The 24,156-nt window shown below is 37.3% G+C and overlaps 1 protein-coding gene across 3 annotated transcripts; it reads left to right on the top strand.

The window, feature by feature from the left end:
* The first annotated feature begins 335 nt into the window (after positions 1 to 335).
* On the top strand, positions 336 to 24,156 carry DDX43 (DEAD (Asp-Glu-Ala-Asp) box polypeptide 43). Of its 3 annotated transcripts, XM_008578898.1 has the most exons (17): positions 336 to 607; positions 2,390 to 2,445; positions 4,197 to 4,326; positions 5,126 to 5,260; positions 6,716 to 6,797; positions 8,252 to 8,408; positions 8,663 to 8,781; positions 9,697 to 9,807; positions 10,214 to 10,355; positions 11,162 to 11,262; positions 12,689 to 12,776; positions 15,029 to 15,156; positions 15,368 to 15,477; positions 16,651 to 16,789; positions 18,002 to 18,089; positions 18,873 to 19,022; positions 23,795 to 24,156. In XM_008578898.1, exons 1-16 carry the CDS (start codon positions 382 to 384, stop codon positions 18,984 to 18,986), a joined length of 1,926 nt encoding a protein of 641 aa, XP_008577120.1. In that variant the 5' UTR covers positions 336 to 381; the 3' UTR covers positions 18,987 to 19,022; positions 23,795 to 24,156. The 3 variants fall into 3 exon arrangements, with proteins under 3 accessions (XP_008577120.1, XP_008577121.1, XP_008577123.1); XM_008578899.1 differs by lacking the exons at positions 11,162 to 11,262; positions 12,689 to 12,776; XM_008578901.1 differs by lacking the exons at positions 12,689 to 12,776; positions 15,029 to 15,156.

Here is a 24,156-nt window from a genome sequence, read left to right as displayed (position 1 = left end):
AAGTGACTTCCGTTTAGGATGCACGGTTAAAAACATTTCCCAGACAATGAGATTGGGGTATCCGACGTGGGTGTTTAGTAGGGCAAGGCGTCACGTGGGGTCTTCGAAGACGTCCTACGCTTAAAGAGGTCGGCGCATTGACACGTTCACTTGTGAGAACCAAGTTAAGAAAATCCCGCCCACAACGCTCGTTGGCCAATGGCTGTGCGGCAAAGCAGGGCGGGGTAGGCGGGGACCGGACGACCCTCCGCAGGCTATAAGTACCGGCCTGCGTGGTTGCCCAAGGAGAGGCACTCTGGGCAGAGGCACTGTCAGAGTGCACTGCAGCGTGTGAGGTTTCGGTCTGGAGGGTTGTCGGACACGCCGGTTCGCCTCAGAGCCATGTCTAGGCAAGAAGCGGGAGCCAACGCCTCCCCCTGGGTCGTTGCTTCTAGGCCAAGAGCGACAGTGGACCGGTCTCCGGAGAGGAGGCCGGCGGAGGAGCCAAATGAAAGCCGTCGGGGATGTCGCAGAGGAGGCAGAGGTGACGGCCGAAGAGACCCCACTGATTGCCAGGAACCGCCGCTCTGCTTTGGGTTGAAGAACGACTGGGTGGGCTCGGTGATCGGTGAGAGCAAGAGAATGGGTGTAGCGGGCAAGGCCGGGAAGGAGAATGGGTGGGGCCGGGGGCAGAGCCTGGACAAGGACACCGTCCCACTCCGAGTCTCGCCTCCCACCCGCTGTCGACTAATGAGATTTGAGTCTCAGATATTTCTAAGGCCTGTTGTTAAAATGATGTCATTTAATGTACCTTTTGATATTTAATAGTGGCGATGGTTTGGGGAGAGCAACTTCTATAAGAATTATGAAATCTTTGGAATAAGGAAGGATGCTAAAAAGATGAGGCGTTTTTACTGACTTCTTACCCAAGAGGAACAACAAAACAGTGTTGAAATCACTCTGCTTCCATGAATACCATTTAGAGCTATCAATCAAAGAAAAGGTGTAGGATATTATTGTAGAGCTGAACAAAGCATCAGACATACCTTGCACTTATTTTCTTCACATGTAATTTATCTGGTGAAAAACAAGGTTTTGTTTTTTTTTTAATACATCTTGAATTTTACAAATTTTTGAATTTTTTGAAAAGCATTTAAAAATGACTGCTCTGTTTATTGCCATTCAGACTGAGTATAAATTACATTTGCCCATTAGGTATGGGAGTTAGTATTTCGTTTTGCCTTTTTTTTTTTAACTGTTCTAAGAAAATGAACAGATTTTGTAGGCTGCTATTAAACAGTGTATTATAAGGCTGATTGCTAGACTAACCAGAGATTCATTGGCTCTTTGGGAGGCTCAGGCTCAAAAGATCTAAAGAATGATATAATCACTGGGTTTGCAATAAAAAAAATCACTTAAGCTCTCAACAGTTTATTGAGCAGCTGTAAAGTGCCACACTGCATGTTAGATCTGGACCCAATTTTTTTCATTGTGGCAAAAAAGGAACAAATTTAGCCTCTTAATTATTAAGTGTGCAGGACAGTATTGTTAATGATAAGAACACTGTTGTACCCCAGATCTCTAGAACTTATATGACTAAAGCTCTATATCCACTGAAGAACTCATTTCTCCTTGCCACCAACCCTGATAAACACCATTTTATGTTTTGTTTCTGTGTTTGATTTCTTTAGATACACATATAAGTTGAATCATGCAGTAATTGTCTTTTTGTGATAGGCTTATTTCACTTAGCGGAATGTCCTCAAGGTTCATCCATTTTGTGGCAAGTGACAGGATTTCCTTCCTTTTCAAGGCTGAATGACATTCCATAGCTATGTATATACCACATTGTCGATTTATCAGTTGATGGACCTTTAGGTTGCTTCCCCCTTTTTTTTTTTTTTTTGAGCTTCCACTTTTTGACTTTTGTGAATAGTGCTGCTATGAACATGGGAGTGCAAATAATCTCTTCAAGCCGTTGCTTTCAATTCTTTTGGATGTATACCCAGAAGTGGGACTGCTAGATCATATAGTAGTTCTATTTTTAATTTTTTGAGTTATCTCCATACTGTTTTCCATAGTGGCTGCACCATTTTACAACCCCACCAACAGTGCACAAGGGTTCCAATTTCTCCACATCCTCTCCAACGCTTTGGGTCCAATTAATTTTTTGTGTGGACCAATACAGAATCTTAGTTTCCACCTCCCTGGGAAGGGAGACTCCTACCACCAGCCAAAATTTGGAGTAGGAACCTCTTGCTTCCCTCTTTTTAAACAGTGATTACTGGACTCTAGGAGCCTTTCTTTGAATGATTTGGGTAAGAACTAGAACAGGTTTTTTGAGTGAGTAAATTCCCTTTATTGTTTTCAACTTGTAGTCGTACATATATTCCTTTGTTTTTAAAAACAGGTCGTGGTGGGTCAAAAATAAAAGACATTCAGCGTACAACAAATACCAAAATACAGGTAAGTCATCTATGTTCTTATACCGTGAAAGAACATAGTTCATTCCTAAGCAAGCACTTAACCCTAGTTATTGCTCAGTTATTAACATACTGCAGTAACTTAGGTAGATTGCCAAAGCTCTTCATATTGCTGTTGTCAAGGACTCACTGCTGTGGTCTGTTCCAGGTATAGGTTTGTGACTCTTGGAGATAAAAATCTTTAGTGATAATTTCCACTTAAGAATGAGATCTCTATAGGATGTTCATCATGCCCCAAATGACTCCCTTCCTGAGTCCCTCAAACTTGACCTGCTCCTGTGTTCTAGCCTTAGTGAATTTCCCAACCTTAGTGAATGACAGCATCATTCACTGAGTTCTCAAGCCAGAAATCTCAGGTTATCTGCTGTGGTATGTTGCTCTCCTTATCCACCCCTGAGTCTTGTCTCTTTCCTGTACTTCTCTCTAGGGGAATGCTATTATTTGTATTCTCCCCTAACCATCCATTGTGCTTCCACTCTTGTCCCACTCTGACCATGTTCCATGTGCTCAGAGCAATCTTTCTAAAACATATGATGTGTTCATGTCCCTTTCCTGCATAAAACCTTTCATAGTATCTCCAACTCAAGTCCAGATTTCTTATCGTGGCCCAGTTGATCTGGTCTGTTTAACCTCTCCAGCCTTCTTTTCCCCCACTTCCTCCTGAGCACTGCCACCCACTTCCTGACATACTCTCCTACCACAGGTATCTCCTCATAGGAAACTCCTATTCCTTCAGGTAAGCTTAGTTATCACTTCCTCCTGCTCCCCCATTCTGTGTAGCTGGCCCTTTCCATCCTCTCAGCATCTCATACTTGCCTCATTTCAGCACTTACACAGAGTTCCATGTATCTGTAAACCATGCAGATGGTAAACATTGTCTGAATCACCAACCTAAGACAGCGTTTGGTGTATAGTAGTTTCTAGATAAATATTGAATCATTGAGGGTATCTGAAATTATGTTTAAAGATGTTACTTGTGTAGTCTGTCCTCAAAATGTAATGTCAGCCTTGTAAACTTCTCTCCATGACAGTGTACATGTGTAAGTACAGAATCCCATCAAGTCAAAAATTTACATAAGTAACCTGACAGTTCAATAAACTCTTATCTACATTGCACATAAGTTAATCCACTCCAGCGCTAAAATTCTGTAAGATTAGCCAAACATTACCATTTTATAGGTGAGAGAATTCAGACTCAAAGTAGTGTTACCTGTCAGATTAATGCCTTAATTTTCACTCTAACACTATTTGCTGAATTTATTCCCTAGCTGACCATTTTTTAATTTACAGATTGTCCTATTCCTCTCCACCCAACCAGGAGAGGAATCCCAGAGTGGATATAAGTAGCATCCCCCTTAAATTGGAAATTTATTTATTTATTTATTTATTTTTTCCTTTTTGTCTTTTTTCGTGACCGGCAACGGATCGCAACCCTCAGTGTCGCGCCCGTACCGGACCGGCAACGGGATCGCAACCCTCGGTGTTGTGCCCGCACCTTGCTCAGCCAGTGAGCAGCCGGTCTGTATGTGGGATCCGAACCCTTGACGGGAGCGCCACCGCGCTCCCAAGTGGCTCACTGTAGCAGTGCGCCACCAGGCCGGCCTAAATTGGAAATTTAGACATTGGCTGATGACAATACTATATTTACTTTATACTTTTATACTATATGAAGTTGAGTGATTGCTGGGTCTAGTGAGGGGACTTTATTCTGACCTATTTTTCCCTTGTATCTAGATAATAAGAGGGTATACTGAGGCAGAAGTCAAAATTTTTGGCAGCAAGGCGATGCAGGTGAAAGCAAAAACAGTGATAGATAATTTTGTTAAAAAACAAGAGGAAAATTATAAATCAGAATGCAGAATTGGTAAGTAATTTTGCCTGCTGAAGCCCTTAAATTTTTAAAATTTCTTTCAATGTTATAATCCATTATACCTGATTCCTTTCCTGATACAAAGCTTTAGATTGCCATCAGTCTTAGAGATTTTTTTCTGTGAAAGCCCAGAATACTTTTTTTTCCTAAAATTAAAACTAGTTAATCTCTATGTTGTTAAGCCTAGCAGTTTTACTGTTAGCCGTGGGTAAGTGAAAATGAAACAACCCTTTAATACACTCACTTTAATATTAGCGATATAGTAAGGATTGGTCTTGGGCTCCTGACTCTGGTGTCTCCCCTTAGATCCATGACTGACATTAAAAACTGTTTAATTATTTGGTATTTTTAAAATCTCATCTGTTTACATTAGATAAAAAGCCACTATTGAACCATATCTAGAAGAAACATGGATGTAAAAAGGACAGCAAGACTTGGGTTCACATGGCAGAGTTGCCTGTTAGTGTTTCTTGGAAAGGAGCTTAACCTCTAAGGCTCCATTTCTTCTTCTGTTAACCTAGGCTAATATCCGCCTCCAGCAGTATTGTAAGGATTAAGTAATGTGTGTGACAGTATTTTAGTAACTCTCATGTTATTTTCCTTCCCTTGTCCAATAAATTAAATTTTTCATAAGTAAATAAATTACAAAAACCATGACCAAATTGGCATGGAACTGTAGTATTACAACCCCAAGTTTTATATTTCAAGCATACCACACAATAAAAAAATAGTATTGGATTTTGTACTGGCAGGATTTATTGTGAAAATAATTTGGTAAAAATATCTCTAACAGGTACTGTTGCATTCCAGCCTTCTGTTGGAAGAGACGTAAGCACAGCTAACAGTGTTGTTACAGAAGATCAGCCATCGATAGATTGGGATCAAATTCGAAAGGATGCTTTGAAATGGGAAAAAACGAAGTGGTCAGGTCATTGATGCCTCCTAACATTTCCATGTAGTGTTGGTGTTTCTTTTTCTTTTTTTTTTTTGTTTTTGTTTTTGTTTTGGTGGCTGCCTAGTACAGGAATACAAACCCTTGACCTTGGAGTTAGTAACACCACGCTCTAACCAACTGAGCTAACCAGCCAGCTCCTGGTGTTTCTTTTAACTACAGTTTTTATCCTCTATAAAATGTCTTTGTGTTACTTTTCATAATGAAATCTATATGAAAACACAGTAAAATGTAAAATGCTGCAGTTAGTTCCTAGGTCATGGTAGTTCTTTGTTGTCTGTATTGTGATTTATATTGTAAGTGGAAAATTAAATATTAAACTTATTTATACCTTGTCTTATTTGAGGTATTTCTCTGCAAAAGGTTAATAGAAAGAAAATCAGGCCCAAAGGGAAAATGTGAAGGGTATAAACATACCAACCATAAGTTAACATTGTTGCTGTGATTGAGAAGTGATCTTTTTTATTTTTTTTTAAAAAGATGACCAGTAAAGGGATCTTAACCCCTGACTTGGTGTTGTCAGCACCACGCTCTCCCAAGCGAGCTAACCAGCCATCCCTGTGTAGGGATCTGAATCCGTGGCCTTGGTGTTATCAGCACCACACTCTCCCAAGTGAGCCACTGGGCGGCCGGAGAAGTGATCTTGGAGTGTCCTGGCTGACAGGGACAAAATGAAAAGGGAGAACATTAAATCATAAGAAGCTTAGGAGTCCTTGATGCAGGGTTTTTGTTTGTTTGCATGTTTGAATTTGCAATAAAATTTCTCACTTGGAACATTACATGTGGGGCATAATGTTTCATAACAACTTCAGGCACTAATTTCAGCTATCAGAATGAAACATCAATATAGCATCTTTTATTTAAAATTAAAAAGCTGATGCACTAATATGTGACCAAAATAATAACAGTGATTAATGCCACTGTGTTGGTCAGCACCTCTGCATGTTAAGTTTCCAGTACTGACTTGACAATGTATGTGTTAGGTAGATATGAGATGGGGCTCGGGGAGAGGCAAAGGATTGGAATTTGGAAGAGGTATGATAGGTATTTCAGAAATGTGGCTTCAGAGACAACAGTTTAAATTTAATTCCTAAAAAGTTATAAAGTGGACCTTCAAAGAAAAGATAAAAATCAGAATCTGAAAGCAGATTCATCAGTTGTGGTTGTTTTATGTCTTGTAAAGCATGCTTTATTTTATTCTAAAATTCAGTATTAAATATCCCCTTCTTCAGTGAAAAATGTAATTGAAAGACAAACCAGAAAGGGAGACCTCTTAGACTGGCATAAGCCTAGGCAGCAAAGTGTAGAACTCTCTATGTCTATGGTGAACTTAATGTATATTTTAGATTGATTTCTGTAGCTTTGAGTAAGTGTCAATGAAATGTAAATTCTCATTATTTATCAAAGTTTGTATTTTCACCTTTGTCCCAGATTTACCTCCAATTAAGAAAAACTTTTACATAGAGTCAGCCACAACAAGATCAATGTCACAAGAGCAAATAGACAACTGGAGGTGGGTAGTTTTGTTTTATTACCTCACTGAGTTTTTGTATAGTTATGCTATTAGTATTAAATTAATTCAAGGCAAAGATTTAAAATGATCACTTTTTTTTTTTTTGGTGGCTGTCCGGTACTGACTGCATTTAAAGACTACACCTTTTGGGCCGGCCCGGTGGCGTACTGCTACAGTGCGCTGCTTGGGAGCATGGTGGCGCTCCCGCCGAGGGTTCAGATCCCACATACAGACCGGTTCCCACTCACTGGCTGAGCGAGGTGTGGGCGCAGCACCAAGGGTTGCGATCCCGTTGCCGGTCCCGGTCCGGTATGGGCGCAACACTGAGGGTTGCGATCCGTTGCTGGACACAAAAAAAGACAAAAAGGAAAAAAAAAAAAAAGACTACACCTTTTATATTTATTCATATGAAAACTTGGTTGCATCCTACATGATATATTTTAGAGCATTGCTATTCAATAAGACTTTCTGCAGTGACAGTGATAGAAAATGGTCTATAATTGTGTTTAATAGAGTAGTCATATCTAGCTATTGAACACTTAAAATATGGCTAGTATAACAGGAACTGGATATTTATTTTAATTTTAAACTTAAATAGCCTCATGTGGCTAGTGCCTGCTATGTTGGACAGAGATTATTTTTCCAACAGTTGAAAATTGAAAAAGAAATTCATCTGATACCTGTATTAGAATAATTTCTTAAACTCTTCAATCCTTGTTAACCTGAAATTGAAGGCTTTAATGGAAACTTTTTTTTAACTTTTAAAGTGTTATAAAACTAAGAGATAGTATGGTATAACAGAAAGAGGGTTGAGGTAGGCCGGCCCGTGGCTCACTCGGTAGAGTGCGGTGCTGATAACACCAAGGCCCCGGGTTCGGATCCTATATAGGGATGGCCGGTTTGCTCACTGGCTGAGCGTGGTGCTGACAACACCAGGCCAAGGGTTGAGATCCCCTTACCGGTCATCCTTTTAAAAAAAAAAAAAAAGAAAGAGGGTTGAGGTTGGGCTCAGACATTGGGCAAGTAACTAATCTGTGATCATCTGTCAAATGAGAATAATTCCTACCTCACAGGATTGTTGAGGATTATTTAAAGAAATATGTGTGGAATATTTGTAGGCCCTCAAGTATTTGCCAAATCTGATTTGGAATTATGAAGCATATGATTTTCAGGCTTCATTCTTCATAATCTTTCATACATGAAACTTCCATTAGCCCATTTACACATATAATTAAAGTTGATTTTTTCCCCCTTCTCTCTGCATCTGTTCTCAGGTAAGGGAAAGATGGGCTCACGTTTCCATTTCTTAGTACATTTCACTGTAATTTTCCCAACAGTCTGGTTTTAATAGTTACAGTGGAATATCTAGATATGACATGACCTGATTTTGGAAAAAGTTTCTTTGTTGGGAAGTAAAGCAACCAAAGCCGTAATCTTTGTATTTTTCTTTCAAGGAAGGAAAATTTTAATGTAATGTGTGATGACTTGAAAGATGGTGAGAAACGTCCTATCCCCAAGCCTACCTGTAAATTTGAAGATGCCTTTCATTGTTATCCTGAAGTTATGAAAAATATTGAAAAGGCAGGTTTTCAAAAGCCAACACCAATTCAGGTATGCTTTCCTTAATTCTAACATCGCATGCATGTTTTCCCCACAAAAACAATGATATCTGATTGTTAGAGGCTATATCACTAGGGAGTAACTGTCTCTTATAAACATTTTCTCTCCACCTCCCACCCTAACCAGCACCACAATGCCTAGCACTCAAAAAATATTTTTTTAAGGAAGTTTGGAGCTGGGAGAAGAAGGACGATTGGCAAAAAGACATGTACTTTTTGTTTTAATGTTTATCATTTCTGTTTCAGTCACAGGCATGGCCAATAGTTCTGCAAGGAGTAGATCTCATAGGAGTAGCCCAAACTGGAACAGGGAAGACATTGTCGTATTTAATGCCTGGATTTATTCATCTAGACTCTCAACCAGTGTAAGGATTTCTGTGGCTGGTTTTCTCTTTATAGGGGTTTAATAGATGTGGACATCACAAATATAATTAAAGTTTCTTTCATCTATAGCATTGGTCAAAAATAATGCCTAGTCTCAGGGAGGATGCAAGAAAGTAGACACTGCTGGTGGAAGTATAAATTGCCAAAATGTTTTTAGAAGACAGTAGGTAATATCTACAAAAAGCCTTTGAAACATTGCAAACAAATTGTTTAAATTATCATGTCCGATATAGTTCTCTCTTGGGTGAGAAAATGTTTGACATTTTAAATGAAATATTAATGAAAAGGCCATGCTAAATGAAAAGGGCTGTTACTTGGAACTTTGGGTTTTTGTGTGTGTGGCTTTTTTTCTGTATTTCCTCGCTTGATGGTAAATGTGTATTGCTTTCGTAATCAGAAAGAATTTATAAAAGCCTGTTACTAAACTACTAAAATAATCTCAGATCATTGAAAATAATACATAAATTTTCTTAAGGGGAAGTATTTTTCCATTTCTACATAATACCAGCTATTGTTTAGGTATGTGGATCATAACTAGTAAACCAAAGTCTGTAGTGTACTGAGGGAACTTTTTTTTTTAAAAAGATGACCTGTAAGGGGATCTCAACCCTTGGCTTGGTGTTGTCAGCACAACGCTCAGCCAGTGAGCCAACCGGCCATCCCTATATAGGATCCAAACCTGGGGCCTTGGTGTTATCAGCACCGCACTCTACCGAGTGAGCCATGGGCCGGCCCCTGAGGGAACTTTTAATCATGCATCTTCGCACAAAAGGTGCAAATATGTCTCTGACTGTGTCTGTCTTGGACACTCATTGCTACAGATCTTGGAAGCACTAAATAAATGCACCATGCATCTGAGACAGGTAATTTAATATCAATCTGTTTTTTCTTCAAAGAGCCAGAGAAAAAAGGAATGGACCTGGCATGTTAGTCCTTACACCCACTCGGGAATTAGCTCTTCAAGTGGAAGCTGAATGTTCTAAGTATTCATATAAAGATCTTAGAAGGTAAGCCATTTCTTTGGCCATTCCTGTACCAATATTATATTGTTTTAATCATCCGTGGCTTTATACATACTCTCTATTATTTTTTATGCATTTAGAGAATCTGAATGGCGTAACATGGGTCAGGTGTTTACCCTTGATCCAGTCAACTATAGCTGGGGAAGTAGGGTCGAGTAATTGATACAGACATGGCTCTTTAGGACATAACCCTGTGGGCTGATGGGTGTGGATAGTTCTCAGAAAGAGGCAGATACCACTAAAGGTATCTGATACTATTTTTGGCTTTTATATCTTTTATTTCTTCATCTTATAGTATACACAAGATGCTTAGGTCAGTTGGGATTTTGAGTTGTGATGGGATATTCTTTACCCGAACATGAATTGAATCTCTGGATTTTTTTTTTTTTAGTGTTTGTGTATATGGTGGTGGAGATAGAGACAGACAAATACAAGACATTAAAAAAGGTGTAGACATCATTATTGCAACTCCTGGAAGATTGAATGATATGCAAATGAATGACTTTGTCAACCTGAGAAGTGTAACCTACTTGGTAATTATGGAGTAGGGATTTGGGATGCTGGGAGAAAAAAAGAACTGAACTCTTAAAGTAGTTTTTAGAATAGCTGTACGTTTTATAATGGTTTTATTTTATTTCATTTTGGGGGTGCAGCTGGTGGGCATGGGGATCCGAACCCTTGACCTTGGTGTTACACCTCCACATTCTAACCAACTGAGTTAACCACCCTGCCCCCCATTTTATAATGGTTTTAGATTGTAGGAATATTTCCCCTTCCCTTTAGCATGTTAAAATAAAGATATTTAAAATAATTCTATTTTTTAAATTATGATATGTGTTTATTTTATAAATATTAGAAAATGCAGATAATTACAACAGAATTTAATCTACATGGATATTTTAGACATTTAAATTTTTTTCATTAAATAGATTCAGAAGCTATTGGAAAGCCAACTAAAAAAAAACCAAACCAGTTTGTTACTTATAACTGTAGATGGCTTATTTATTTTTACCTCTGTGAAGAAATTAAAATAGTGTCTTTGGTAACAGGGGAAATGAAAAAAAAAAGCCTATCTTAGTGTTATATTCATAAAGAGAGCATACATATAACTACCTCCCATAACTAAATAGCCACATTCTTCATTTTTTTTTTTTTTTTTAAAGATGACTGGTAAGGGGGTCTTAACCCTTGACTTGGTGTTGTCAGCACCATGCTCTCCCAAGTGAGCTAACCAGCCATCCTTATACAGGGATTCAAACCCGTAGCCTTGGCGTTATCAGCACCACGCTCTCCCAAGTGAGCCACGAGCCGGCCCCCACATTCTTCATTGTTAATGCAGGTTTTAGATGAAGCAGACAAGATGCTGGACATGGGATTTGAACCCCAGATAATGAAGCTTTTGTTAGATGTGCGCCCAGATAGGCAGACCATTATGACAAGGTAGGTATATGCCTAATTACTGTGCAAAATAGAAATATGCAGAATAGAGTCCCATTGTTTGATTTCTTCACAATATTTTAAAGCATTACTTTAAAATATTTTAAAATCTTTATGTGAAAGATACCTTGTGATCACTTAAGTGTAACAGTGTAAAAGTGGCTAACTTAATTTTGACTATTGAGTTTCCTAAGTTACAGGTAGAGATTTCAACAGAAACATTTACTTCTTATAGAACGGTCTCATTATTTATTTATTTATTTTTTAAATTTATTTATTTTTTATTTTATTTTGCCGATATACAATGTGGTTGATTATTGTGGCCCATTACCGAAACCTCTCTCCCTCCTCCCTCTCCCCCTTGAAAGGTCTCATTTTTGAATAAGGGGTCACCTATCCTTAGAGATAAACATTTGATTACTGAAAACTTTTTTGCCCGAGATAAAACTGAGGAAGCAATGATTTTTACTTGAATGCACAGTGATCTAGAAAGACTTATTTCTCCTGGGCTTATGTTTGTCTTCACTAGTATTAAGAAGAATAGTGTATAATTGAGGAAATGTACTAAGTCCTCTTAATTTGTTTTTAATAATCTTCTCATTTCAAGAAAAGTGAAGTTAGATTTCATTCTAATTACTGTGAAGGTACAAAAGGTAGCCACTTTCATTATATTATATATGATTGAAAAAACATGAATTTATACAGTTGGCCCTCAATATCCATGTGTTCTATATCCTTGGATTCAACAAACTGCAGATTGAAAATATTTATTAAAAAAAAAAGGTTGTGTTTGCACTTTATATGTACAGACTTTTTTTTCTTAGTAAAACTATTTACATAGCATTTACAGATATTATAAATAATCTAGAGATGATTTAAAGTATATGGGAGGATGAGCATAAGTTATATGCAAATACTATGTATGCCCTTCTATATCAGGGACTTGAGCATCTGAGGATTTTGGTATTCATGGAGGTTTTTGAAACCAGTTCCCTGCAGATACCCTATGCTCTTTAATCAGAACACTTAAAATGATTTTTATTTGGCATAAGAACTTGGTTTTGCCTGCTGACATTGTCTGAAAAATACTGTATTTTTTTAATCTTTTATAAAGGCCAAGAGATAAAACTAATTCCTTTTATTACCTTTTTATAGATAAGAATTTAGTTGAAGGCATATAGGTCTCCTTCACCTTTGGTTTATAAAACTGTATTTACCAAACCTATTTAGAGGTTTCTTCTAGTAGTTTTGCTATAGTTGAGCAATTCTTAGAGAAACTTTTCTATAAAATCTGCCTTACTTATTGAAAGGATAGGAAGTAATACATTTGTCTTTCATGAGTAACTTGTTTCATAGCATGCTTAAGGAAACTTAGTGATATTTGATTTACAATAAATTTTTAACGTTGGAGTATCTTGCTTTATTCTAGTGCAACTTGGCCATATGCTGTCCGTCGACTTGCACAATCTTATTTGAAAGAACCAATGATCATCTATGTTGGTACTTTGGATCTAGTTGTAAGCTTATTTTTTATTACCATTGTTAAACATTTATTATGGACATCTTGAACACATAGCTAATTTTGGCATATCTACTCTCCCACCCCCAATTTTAGAGCAAATCCCTGATGCATATAATTTTATCCATAAATATTTCAATATATATGTCTAAAAGATTCATTTTTAATGTAGCTATAGTACCATTATCTCACATTTAAAATTGGGGTTTTTTTTTGTTTTTTTTTTTAGGGCCAGCCCATGGCTCACTTGGGAGAACGTGGTGCTGACAACACCAAGTCAAGGGTTAAGATCCCCTTACCGGTCATCTTTTAAAAAAAAAAAATTATTTTATTTGTTTATTTATTTTTTAAAGATGACCCGTAAGGGGATCTTAACCCTTGACTTGGTGTTGTCAGCACCACGCTCTCCCAAGTGAGCTAACCGGCCATCCCTATAAAGGGATCCGAACCCGTGGCCCTGGTGTTATCAGCACCACACTCTCTCAAGTTAGCCACGGGCTGGCCATCACATTTAAAATTTTAATAATCTCTTAATACTACCAATTATTTAGTCAGTGTTCATACTTTCCTAATAATTTATTTTTATTAAACCTGTTAAAGGGCTGGCCCGGTGGCACACTGCTACAGTGCGCCGCTTGGGAGCGCGACGGCGCTCCTGCGGAGGGTTTGGATCCCACGTACAGACCGGCCACTCACTGGCTGAGCGAGGTGCGGGCGCAACGCCGAGGGTTGCGATCCGTTGCCGGTCATGAAAAAAGACAAAAAGGAAAAAAAAAAAAAACCTGTTAAAATCGGTCAAAACATAAGTATACATATGTGCATATACATAAGTCTGGTGTTCTTTTTATTTTATTCATTTATTTTTTTGGCAGCTGGCTGGTATGGGGATCTGAACCCTGGACCTTGTTGATATCAGTTGATGTTCTCTTTTTATGACGTTAAGATTGATCATTGGGTTCAGATGTCAGTCAGACCCCTCCCTTATAAAGTTCTCTGTTGGCCCTTTATTAATCATTAATAAGTGAAATTGGCCTTCACTTAATCATTAATTAATAATAACAGATAATTACCTAGACCCATTATTTCATTGAGGATTTACAAATGGTGATCAAATACTAAAATCTATTTTATCTAAGGAGACAAATATTTATTTCTTTATGAGTCAAAGATTGGTACCAACAGTGTTTTGAAATTGTGTATTAAATTTTCAAAATACTCATTGAATTGAAATTCTTGTGTCATAAGCCAGTCATCCTTCATCATAAGGGTGATGCGCAAAATTCGGGGTGATAGTCTTTGTAAACTTGATCTCACCACATGGTTATTTTGTTTTCCTATGATGTTAACCGATTGCTTTCAGCACACTCTGCCAAGCATTCAAGTGTTCTCAACTTATTTGGGGTGAATAAATGATAAAAGTGAAAGACTAAGCTATAAATCTTTATATTATTTTTTTCTTTAACAGTTTTAGTTTTACAGAGAAATTGAGCAGAAAGCACAGATAGTTCCCATACTCTCCCCACCCACATATAGTTAACATGTTACATCAGTGTGGTACATTTGCTACAATTATGAATACTGGTATATTATTAGTAACTTAATTTTATATTAGGATTCCCTCTTTGTATTGAACAGTTCTATGGGTTTTGCCTAAAGTCATGTATTAACCATTACAGTATCATACAGAATAGTTTTGCTGCCCTAGAAATCCTCTGTGTTCCACCTATTCATCCCTCTCTCCCTCCCTCATCCCCTGAAATCCTGGCAACCACTGTTTTTTTTTTTTTTCATTACCTCAAACATTTATAATTTCTTTGTATTGGAAACATTCAAAATCCTCTCTTCTAACTAATTGAAACTATAAAATAAATTTTTATTAATTATAGTCACCCTGCAGTGCTATAAAATCTTGAGTATAAATACGAAATACTGCTAGATTCTCTGCGTTTTCATTAGCAGTGTATTGAAACATTAACTGATGCTAGAAATAAGATGTATTTTGGGCCAGCCTGTGGCTCACTTGGGAGGGTGCGGTGCTGATAACACCAAGGCCACAGGTTCGGATCCCATATAGGGATGGCCGGTTAGCTCACTTGGGAGAGCGTGGTGCTGACAACACCAAGTCAAGGGTTAAGATCCCCTTACCGGTCATCTTTAAAAAAAAAAAAAAGAAAGAAAGAAAGATGTATTTTGAGTTGGTGTATAGGGTCTCCACCTCTGTTGATGTACTATAATCTTTGAATTCTCTAGGCCGTAAATACAGTGAAACAAAATATAATTGTCACCACAGAGGAAGAGAAACGAAGTCATATCCAAACTTTCCTGGAAAGCATGTCACCTAAAGACAAAGTCATAGTCTTTGTTAGCAGAAAAGCAGTGTAGGTATTTTTTTCTTGTATTTCAATTATAATCATCAACCATATTAATTCGTTTAGGACTATCTCTATTTGTATACTAATTTCAAAGGGGGGTGACATATCTGTTACTTTGTTATTTCAGATTTTGGCTAATAGAAGTAAAACTAGCAAATTGATTGTGGGATTAGGATAAGCACTTAAGACCGCTGACTGACTTTACCTTTTGTTTCAGTGCCGATCACTTATCTAGTGACCTGATTCTCCGACACCTATCTGTAGAGTCTCTACATGGCAATAGAGAACAGAGTGATCGGGAGCAAGCATTAGAGAATTTTAAAACAGGTACATTGATAGAATTAGTGTTTGCTGCAGTTTAAAATACATTCATTACCTGGGCTTGGTTGAGTGATGGCATCTTTTCATGGAACCCTAAGGCTGGTGCTCAGCTTTCTAAGGTCTGTCCTCAGCTTGCATATCCCAAAACAATACTTGTTAGAGCTCTAAAAATTAATCTGCCTTAAGAACTAACTAGCCAAACTCCAAAAGATTACAATACTCCCCACCTTATCTGTGGGGGATGTGTTCCAAGACCCCCCCCCGTGCATGTCTGAAACTGCAGAAAGTATAAAACCTTATTTACACTATGTTTCCTATACATACATACCTATGATAAAGTTTAACTTATGAATTAGGCACAGTAAGAGATTAACAGCAACTATTAATAAAATAAAACAATTATAACAGTATAGTGTTATAAAAGTTATGTGAATGTGGTCTTTCTCTCAAAATATCTAATTGTACCATAGATCTTAGCAGTCTCAGCATATGATTTTTTTTTTTTTCTTATAAAGCCAAGAACTTTCATCCTTTTACTTAAAGGAAGCACTTACTAGCTTCTCTTTGGCATATCTGAATTGCCAGCATCAATACTCTTGTACTTTGGGGCCTTTACCATTAAACAAAACAAAGGTTACTTGAATGCAGCACCATGACAGTCCATCTGATAACTGAGATGGCTACTAAGTGACTAAGTGGTGAGTAGTGAATCTGTTGGACAAAGGAATGATTCACGTCCCAGGTGGGACAGAGTGGGACAACACAAGATTTCATCACGTTACTCAGAACAGGTGCACAATATAAAACGTATGAATTGTTTATTTCTGGAATTTTCCATTTAATATTTTCAGGCTGTGGATAACAAACCACGGAAAGTGAAACCACAGATAAGGGGGAACTACTGCAATGTCTAAACCTGGATATCAAGATATTAATTTGCAATGGGGGATATATCTCAATTCATCTGAAAGGCATTATGTCTTTTTGACCATTTGCTGAACCATAGTGTCTGTTGTGTTGTGACTTGCTAGCAGTTAAAAATATGTCCCTTTTCTATAAATATTTTAATGTAAGCAGTAATTCACCTGATTAAATAATAAGGGCAAATACATTTTTCATATATGGTTTGGGTTGGTTTATGCCAGAATGATTCAACATTCATCGGGCTTTACTCTTTAGGTAAAGTGAGAATACTGATTGCTACTGACTTAGCATCCCGAGGTCTTGATGTGCATGATGTTACACACGTCTATAATTACGATTTCCCACGGAACATCGAAGAATATGTACACAGAGTAGGGCGCACTGGAAGAGCAGGGTAAGTAAGCATAGTCTACTTTTGAAAGAGGCTAATTCTGGATTCTCATTACTCGCCTCACAGACTATTCTTGCCCAGAAAATCATTTCATTCTCTTGCCTGTAACTTTTCTTTCTTTCTTTCTTTTTCTTTCTTTTCTTTTTATTTATTGTATTTACATTTTTTTTATTGAATCATAATTGATTACACATATTTTTGAGATTCAATGTTGACATATGTTGATCAAATCAATATTAGTAGTATGTATATTGTTACAAATTGTACTTATTCTTTATGCCCCTTGTCCAATCTCTCACTATCCCCCTCGCTCTCCCACTACTGATAACGCTATATTTCTTCTCTTCCTCTGAAAGAGTAGTGGTTACTCTGCTGATTTGTTGCCTAGATGATCTGTGCAATGCTGAAAGGTGTGTTGAGGTCCCCCCAAATTATCATAGAGCAGGTGCTTCTTCTGTCACTCTGGAATGGGCTTTGTGGAGAAAGACTCTTCTTTGGTCTCTGTTGGTGACTCTCCTTGTGTCAGTGCCCTCCAGTGGCTGGTAGTTGTGATGTCTAGCCACTTTCATAGTAGCTATGGTTACTGTGGAGGCTGTGGTGGGCCACCCACATGGAGATGAGATTTTTGGCATGCTCCTTGGTGCTGTTGGTGTGTCTGGTTGTGGGGGGGGGGGCCCAGTCTCCAGCACCATGCCCTGGGTCCCTGGGCGGGGCCCCAAGGTGCTGGCGGTGTGCCTGGTTGTGGGCAGGTGTTCTGGTCCTTGTCTTGCCTGTAACTTTTCTGCTCTTCCCCAGAACCTGCTTGTTTGCTTTATCCCTATCCATTTGTCCTGTTCCAGGTTCAACAGATCCTGCCATGATTAACTTCATGTAACTGTTTCTGATTCCACTCTTGTTTTGTACCTATAGTGTACAGCTCAATGTTATACCCAGTGGTTTCTGAATGTTGTTGACAGATTGTTCAAATTGGCATGGGTACAAGGAGGACCTTTTTTCTCCCTCAGAACACCACTATCATTTGCTGTCTAAACAACTGCAGATATTTAGATTCCAAATTGCTTTTGCACAACCCCAAATTTTAGTACATAATACACATTTGGCCTTGTGTGAAAAAACTGAGGTTTTCCTGTTTTCATTCTATTTTGTTCTGTATTAACTAAGTTGTGAATACATATTATAAACAAAATTACATGAGTTTTTTTCCCCCCATTAAAGGAGGACTGGAATGGCAATTACTCTTATCACTAGAAACGATTGGAGGATTGCCACTGAATTGATCAATATTCTGGAAAGAGCAAGTCAGGTAAGAATTTGCAGCTCATTAGAAATCTACCTCTTATCACTTTTCCAGTGTTTCAGTCATTTATGCCAGGTACTAGGGCTTGTTGCTTATCAGGAATGACAGATATTAAACTGATTCTTAAACATGTTATTTGAGGGGCTGGCCAGTTAGCTCAGTTGGTTAGAAAGTACCTTTATATCACTAAGGTCATGGTTTTGGATCCCTTTACCAGCCAACCACCAATAAACCCAGAAAACAAAAAAAAAGTTATGAGGGCGACAACATGGCAAGGATAAGGAGCTATGGCACCATATGCAGAGTCTTCAAAAAGTTCATGGAAAAATTAGTATTATCTTTTAATTCCACTTTTTCTACAAACTTTCTGAAGTACCTTCATATAATTGGGTAACCTAATCTAATGCGATGAACAGTAATAGCTGAGGAAGAAACCGGTGGGGTGGAGGTGGGGAGAGTTGTAGAAGATGGGGTAAATGTTCCAGCAGGAGAAACATTCAGGACCCCAGATGAGAGAGAATATGTAGAAAATGGTACCAGATAACAGCACTTGAAGGGCACTGGGAAGCAGCTGAAGGGCTATACAAGCAGGGGAGTAGCATAATGATGGGTGTTTTTAAGATCAGTTCAGTTATATAACCTGATGATGGATTTATGCTTTAATAGGCAAAGAGACACATTTCATTCTGTTTGAAAATGACTATGTAATCAATTGTGCAGATTCTCAATTTTAGAATATTGTAGAAAAGAAAGAAACCAGTATCTTAATAGTACATTTGATAATTTCAGAGTATCCCAGAAGAGCTTGTTTCAATGGCAGAAAGATATAAGGCAAATCAACTGAAAAAAGAAAGAGAAAAGAAAATGAGAAGACCTCAAGGAAAGCCCAAGAAGTTTTATTAGTGTTTTACATTGAAAAGTGGTACTAACCTACCAAAGGTAAAATTTAATAACACATGGACTTTCAAATGCCTGCCTTCTTAAACTAGGCTTTGTTAGTATATCTGTTACAATTAATATTATGTCTAAGAGAATTTAACATAATAAATTATTAGTTGTTGTTATTTTACCTATTAAAGTCAAGGTAATGCTGCTTTAGATTTACTAATTCAGAGCTGAGAGGATAAACTCTAGGTTGTACAGAAACATCATTAAGAGTATAATGGAGTTGGTGCAGCTATAAATTGGTATAACTTCTGAGCAACTTGGGAATATATCAGTTATAAATACATATACTTTTTGATCTACCAGTTCTGCTAAGAATATATTCTATAAATATGTCTGTATATATGAGATTTATTAAAGCAATATTTGTAGTAGCAAAAGACTATAACCAAAATGTCTAGGAGACTAGATGAATAAAGTATGGTACACTGGTATGCTGTGCAGTTGTTAAAGAACATGTAAACCATCTTTAAGATGTCTTAACCATTAAAAGCAAAGAACTTTCCATTAGGATGGTGGACTGAGTTAACAGGAAACTCTTCTTCCTACTTCAAACTCAATAGAAATCATAGATTAAAATTTTTTTAAAAAATATTCCCAGGAGCACGGTGGCGCTCCCGTCGAGGGTTCGGATCCCACATACAGACCGGTTCCCGTTCACTGGCTGAGCGAGGTGTGGGAGCAACACCGAGGGTTGCGATCCCGTTACCGGTCCTGGTCCGGTATGAGCGCGACACTGAGGGTTGCGATCCGTTGCCAGACACGAAAAAAGACAAAAAGGAAAAAAAAAAAATATTCCCAAAGCTGGGCGCTTCTTATGTTCTTATGCATATTTTGAAAGATTTCTCTGTAATAAAACATTTCCGTAATAAAAAGCCCATATTTCCCAACCTGAAGATGCATCATTGAAGTGGGCTGGGGGGTGGCATTGCGAGGAGGAAAGCAGTGAACTGCAAGAACTCTGTGAAGGCTAAATTCAGACCTGTGCAGCCTCATGCTTAGAAAATGACTTTAAAAATGTCAAAGAACAGGTGAAATGCAGCACACCAGACAAGGATTCCAGCTGTGAAAGGTAACAGCAACAAATATGTCACAACCAAAGACGTAACAGAGATGATAAAGTAAATGTTTGAAGAGTTCAAATAATAAAAACCAGAAATATGATGGTTGGCTTGTGAGAAAAAAATTAAGCCCAGAAAAAAATCTAGAAATATAGTCATTGCAATTTAAAAACTGAAAAGAATTAAGACAAAACTGAAGAGAGTGTCATAAGATCAGAAGAAATCGTGTAATGCCTCTGATATAAAGAGTCGAAAATATGAAAGCAAAGTTCCAAGTATAATGTGTAAAAGAATGCTCCTTAATTTTGATCTTAATTTTTAAGATTTTTAATGTTTCTGTTAACACAGCAAAACTCACAATGGTTTCCTATTTTTAATTTTTACCAAATGAAAGTATTGAAGCCAAGAATGGCCTATCAAGATTGAATCATTAAGAAATTTAAAAAATGAACAGACTTATAACTAGAATGGAAATTAAATCAACGACAATGAAATTCCCCACAAAAAAAAAGCTCAGGATCAGATGGTCTCACTGATGAATTCTACCAAATATTTTAAAGTTAACATCAATCTTCCTCCACCTCTTCGAAAAGGTTGAAGAGGAGGGAACACTTCCAAACTCATTCTGTGGGGCCAGTATTGCCTTATACCAAAGGCAGACAAAGAACTATAAGAAAAAAATTCAGAATAGTATCCCTGAAAATTGGCACAAAAAATCCTAGACAAAATACTAGCAAACAGAATTCAACAGGGCATTAGGTAGAAAGATTATACACTATGACTAATTGGGATTAATTCCTGGAATACAAGGATAGTTCAACATACAGAAATCAATTAAGTACACCACATTAATAGAATAAAGAGGGAAAAATACTCATGATCATCTAACTTGATACGGAAAAAGCATTTGACAAAATTCAACACACTTTCATGATAAAAAAACAAACGAGGAATAGAAGGAAACTACCTCAACATTATAAAGACCATATATATAGAAAGCCCACAGCCAACATCATACTCAGTGGTGAACGACTGAAAGGAATAAGACAAAGATGTCCTCTTTCACCACTTCTATTCAACACAGTACTGAGAGTCGTAGCTGGAGCAATCAGGCATCAAAATTGGAAAGGAAGAAGTGAAAATTTTTCAGAGGACGTGATCTTATATGTAGAAAACCCTAAAGATTCCACAAAATTTCAGCAATGTTGCTGAGTATAAAATCAACACAAAAATTAGTTGTATTTCTATACACTAACAATGAACAATCTGATAAGAAACCGAGAAAACAATTCCATTTACAGTAGCATCAAATATAATAAAATACAGTCTTGGGCCACATAATGATGTTTCAGACAATGATAGACCATATATACCATGGTGGTCCCATAAGGTTATAATGGAGCTGGAGGGGTGTAGTAGGCTACACCATCTAGATTTGTGTAAGTACACTCTAATATGTTCACACAATGATGAAATCGCCTAATAACATTTAGGCATTTCTGATGCGTTTCTCAGAAAGTATCCCCATTGTCAGGCAACGCATGACTACTTAGGAAAAAACTTGAGCAAAGGCGCAAAAGACTTGTACACTAAATGCTACAAAATATTGATGAAAGAAATTAAAGAAGACATAAATGAAAAGACAACCTGTTTTCATGGATTAGAAGATTTGTTAAGTTGTCAGCACCACTCAAAGTAATCTGCAGATTTAATGCAATTCCTACCAAAATTCCAATGGCTTTTTTTGCAGAAATAGAAAACTTTCATCCTAAAATTCATATGGAGTCTCTAGAGATCCCAAATAGCCGTAACAACTTTGAAAAAAGAACACAGTTAGATGACTCACACTTCCTGATTTCAAAACAATAATTAACATTGTGGTATTGGCATAAAGAAAGTCTTATAGACCAGTGGAGTAGAACAGAGAAAAGAACACAGTTAGATGACTCACACTTCCTGATTTCAAAACAGTAATTAACATTGTGGTATTGGCATAAAGAAAGTCTTATAGACCAGTGGAGTAGAACAGAGAACCCAGGAATAAACCCTCACATATATAGTCAGGTGATTTTTGAAAAGTGGGCCAAGACTGTTCAGTGGGAAAAGGCAGTCTTTTTGACAAATGGCATTGGGAAAACTAGATATCCACATTGCAAAAGAATGGAGTTGGACCCTTACCTTACAATGTACAGCGTCATATATAAAAATTAACATAAGATGATTGAAGACCTAAATTTAAGACCCAAAACTATGAAATTCCTAAAAGAAAACATACAGGAAAAGCTTCATGACATTGGATTTGGCAATGATTTCTCAGCTATGGCACTACAAGCACAGGCAACAAAAGCAAAAATAGGCAAATGGGATTACATCAGACTTAAAAGCATTTGCTCATCAAAGGACACAATCAACAGAGTGAAAAGGCTATGAAATGGAAGAAAATATTTGCAAATTATATATCTGGTAAAGGAACAATATCCAAAATGTATAAAGAACTCCTACAACTCAAAAACAAAACCTGATTAAAAAATGGACGAAGAGGGCCAGCCCATGGCTCCCTTGGGAGAGTGTAGTGCTGATAACCCCAAGGCCACAGGTTCAGATCCCTGTATAGGGATGGCTGGTTGGCTCACTTAGGAGAGTGTGGTGCTGACAACACCGAGCCAAGGGTTAAGATCCCCTTACCGGTCATCTTTAAAAAAAAAAAAAAAATGGGCAAAGGACTTGAATAGACATTTTTCCAACAATGATGTACAAATGGCCAATACTACATGAAAAGATGCTTAACATCACTCATCATCAGAGAAATGAAAACCACAATGAAATATCACCTCACACTTACCAGGATGATTATTATAAAAAAAAAAAAACCCACAGAAAATGACAAGTGTTGGCAAGGATGTGGAGAAATTGGAACCCTTGTGCACCATTGGTGGGAATGTAAAATGGTGCAACAACTCTGGAAAACAGTATGGAGGTTCCTGAAGAAATTAAAAATAGAACTACCATATGATGCTACAATTCCATTTCTAGGTATATATCCAAAAGAACTGAAAGCAGGGTTTCAGTGGCTGGCCAGTTAGCTCAGTTGGTTAGAGCGTGGTGCTGACAACACCAACGTCCGGCATTCCATCCCTGTACCAGCCAGCTGCCAAAAAAAAACAGGTTTCAAAGAAATATTTGCACTCCCACATTTATAGCAACACTGCTCACAATAGGCAAAAAGTGGAAGAAACCCAAGTGTCCATCAACAGATGAATAAATAAACACAGTGTGATATATACACAATGGAATATCATTCAGCCTTAAAAAGGAAGACAATTCTATCACAAGCTACAACATGGATGAACCTTGAGGACATTGTGCTTGGTGAAATAAGCCAGTCACACACAAAAAAATATGGTATGATCCCACTTGCAAGGTATTTAAAGTAGTCAGATTCAAAGAAATAGAAAGTAGGTTGGGGGTTACCAAGGACTCAGGAGGAATGGGGGAGTTATTTTAATGTTCAGAGTTTCAGGTTTGCAAGATGAAAAGGTTCTGAAGATTGGTTGCACAACAATATGAATATACTTAACACTACTGAATTGCACACTTTAAAAATGATTAAGATGGTAAACTTTATGTTATGTATCTTTCATCATAATTAAACTTTAAAAACAATGTTGGGAACAGCAATTTACATTTTTTCTACTTATTTTTCAGAATTCGAGATTTTTTAGAAATATATACTAAGGTACGGACATATTGGAACACACTGGCAATATGAAGAGACTTGACTGATTTTTAAAATAATAGTGTTTAAAAATGTAGAATTCAATATTTTATACTTTAACAAAATCAAAAGTGTTTAAACTTGAGTTGAAATTTTGTATGGATAATGTAGTGGCATTAGAAGGTTTTCTTTCACTTAAAATATCTTAAAAAAAAGAAAAAAGAAAAATTTAAAAAGTTGTCTCCTGTAATGTTGCTCTACTAAAGTTGGTCTTTAAAGAGTTTAATACTTGTTCACATGTCATGGCAGTAAAAAAGAGGCTGTTAACAAAATAAATGTTAATTTCTCTGAT

The sequence above is a fragment of the Galeopterus variegatus genome, unplaced genomic scaffold (assembly GCF_000696425.1).
Source record: "Galeopterus variegatus unplaced genomic scaffold, G_variegatus-3.0.2 Scaffold1779, whole genome shotgun sequence".
Taxonomy (NCBI): Eukaryota; Metazoa; Chordata; class Mammalia; order Dermoptera; family Cynocephalidae; genus Galeopterus; species Galeopterus variegatus.
This window is presented reverse-complemented; position numbering and strand designations above follow the sequence as displayed.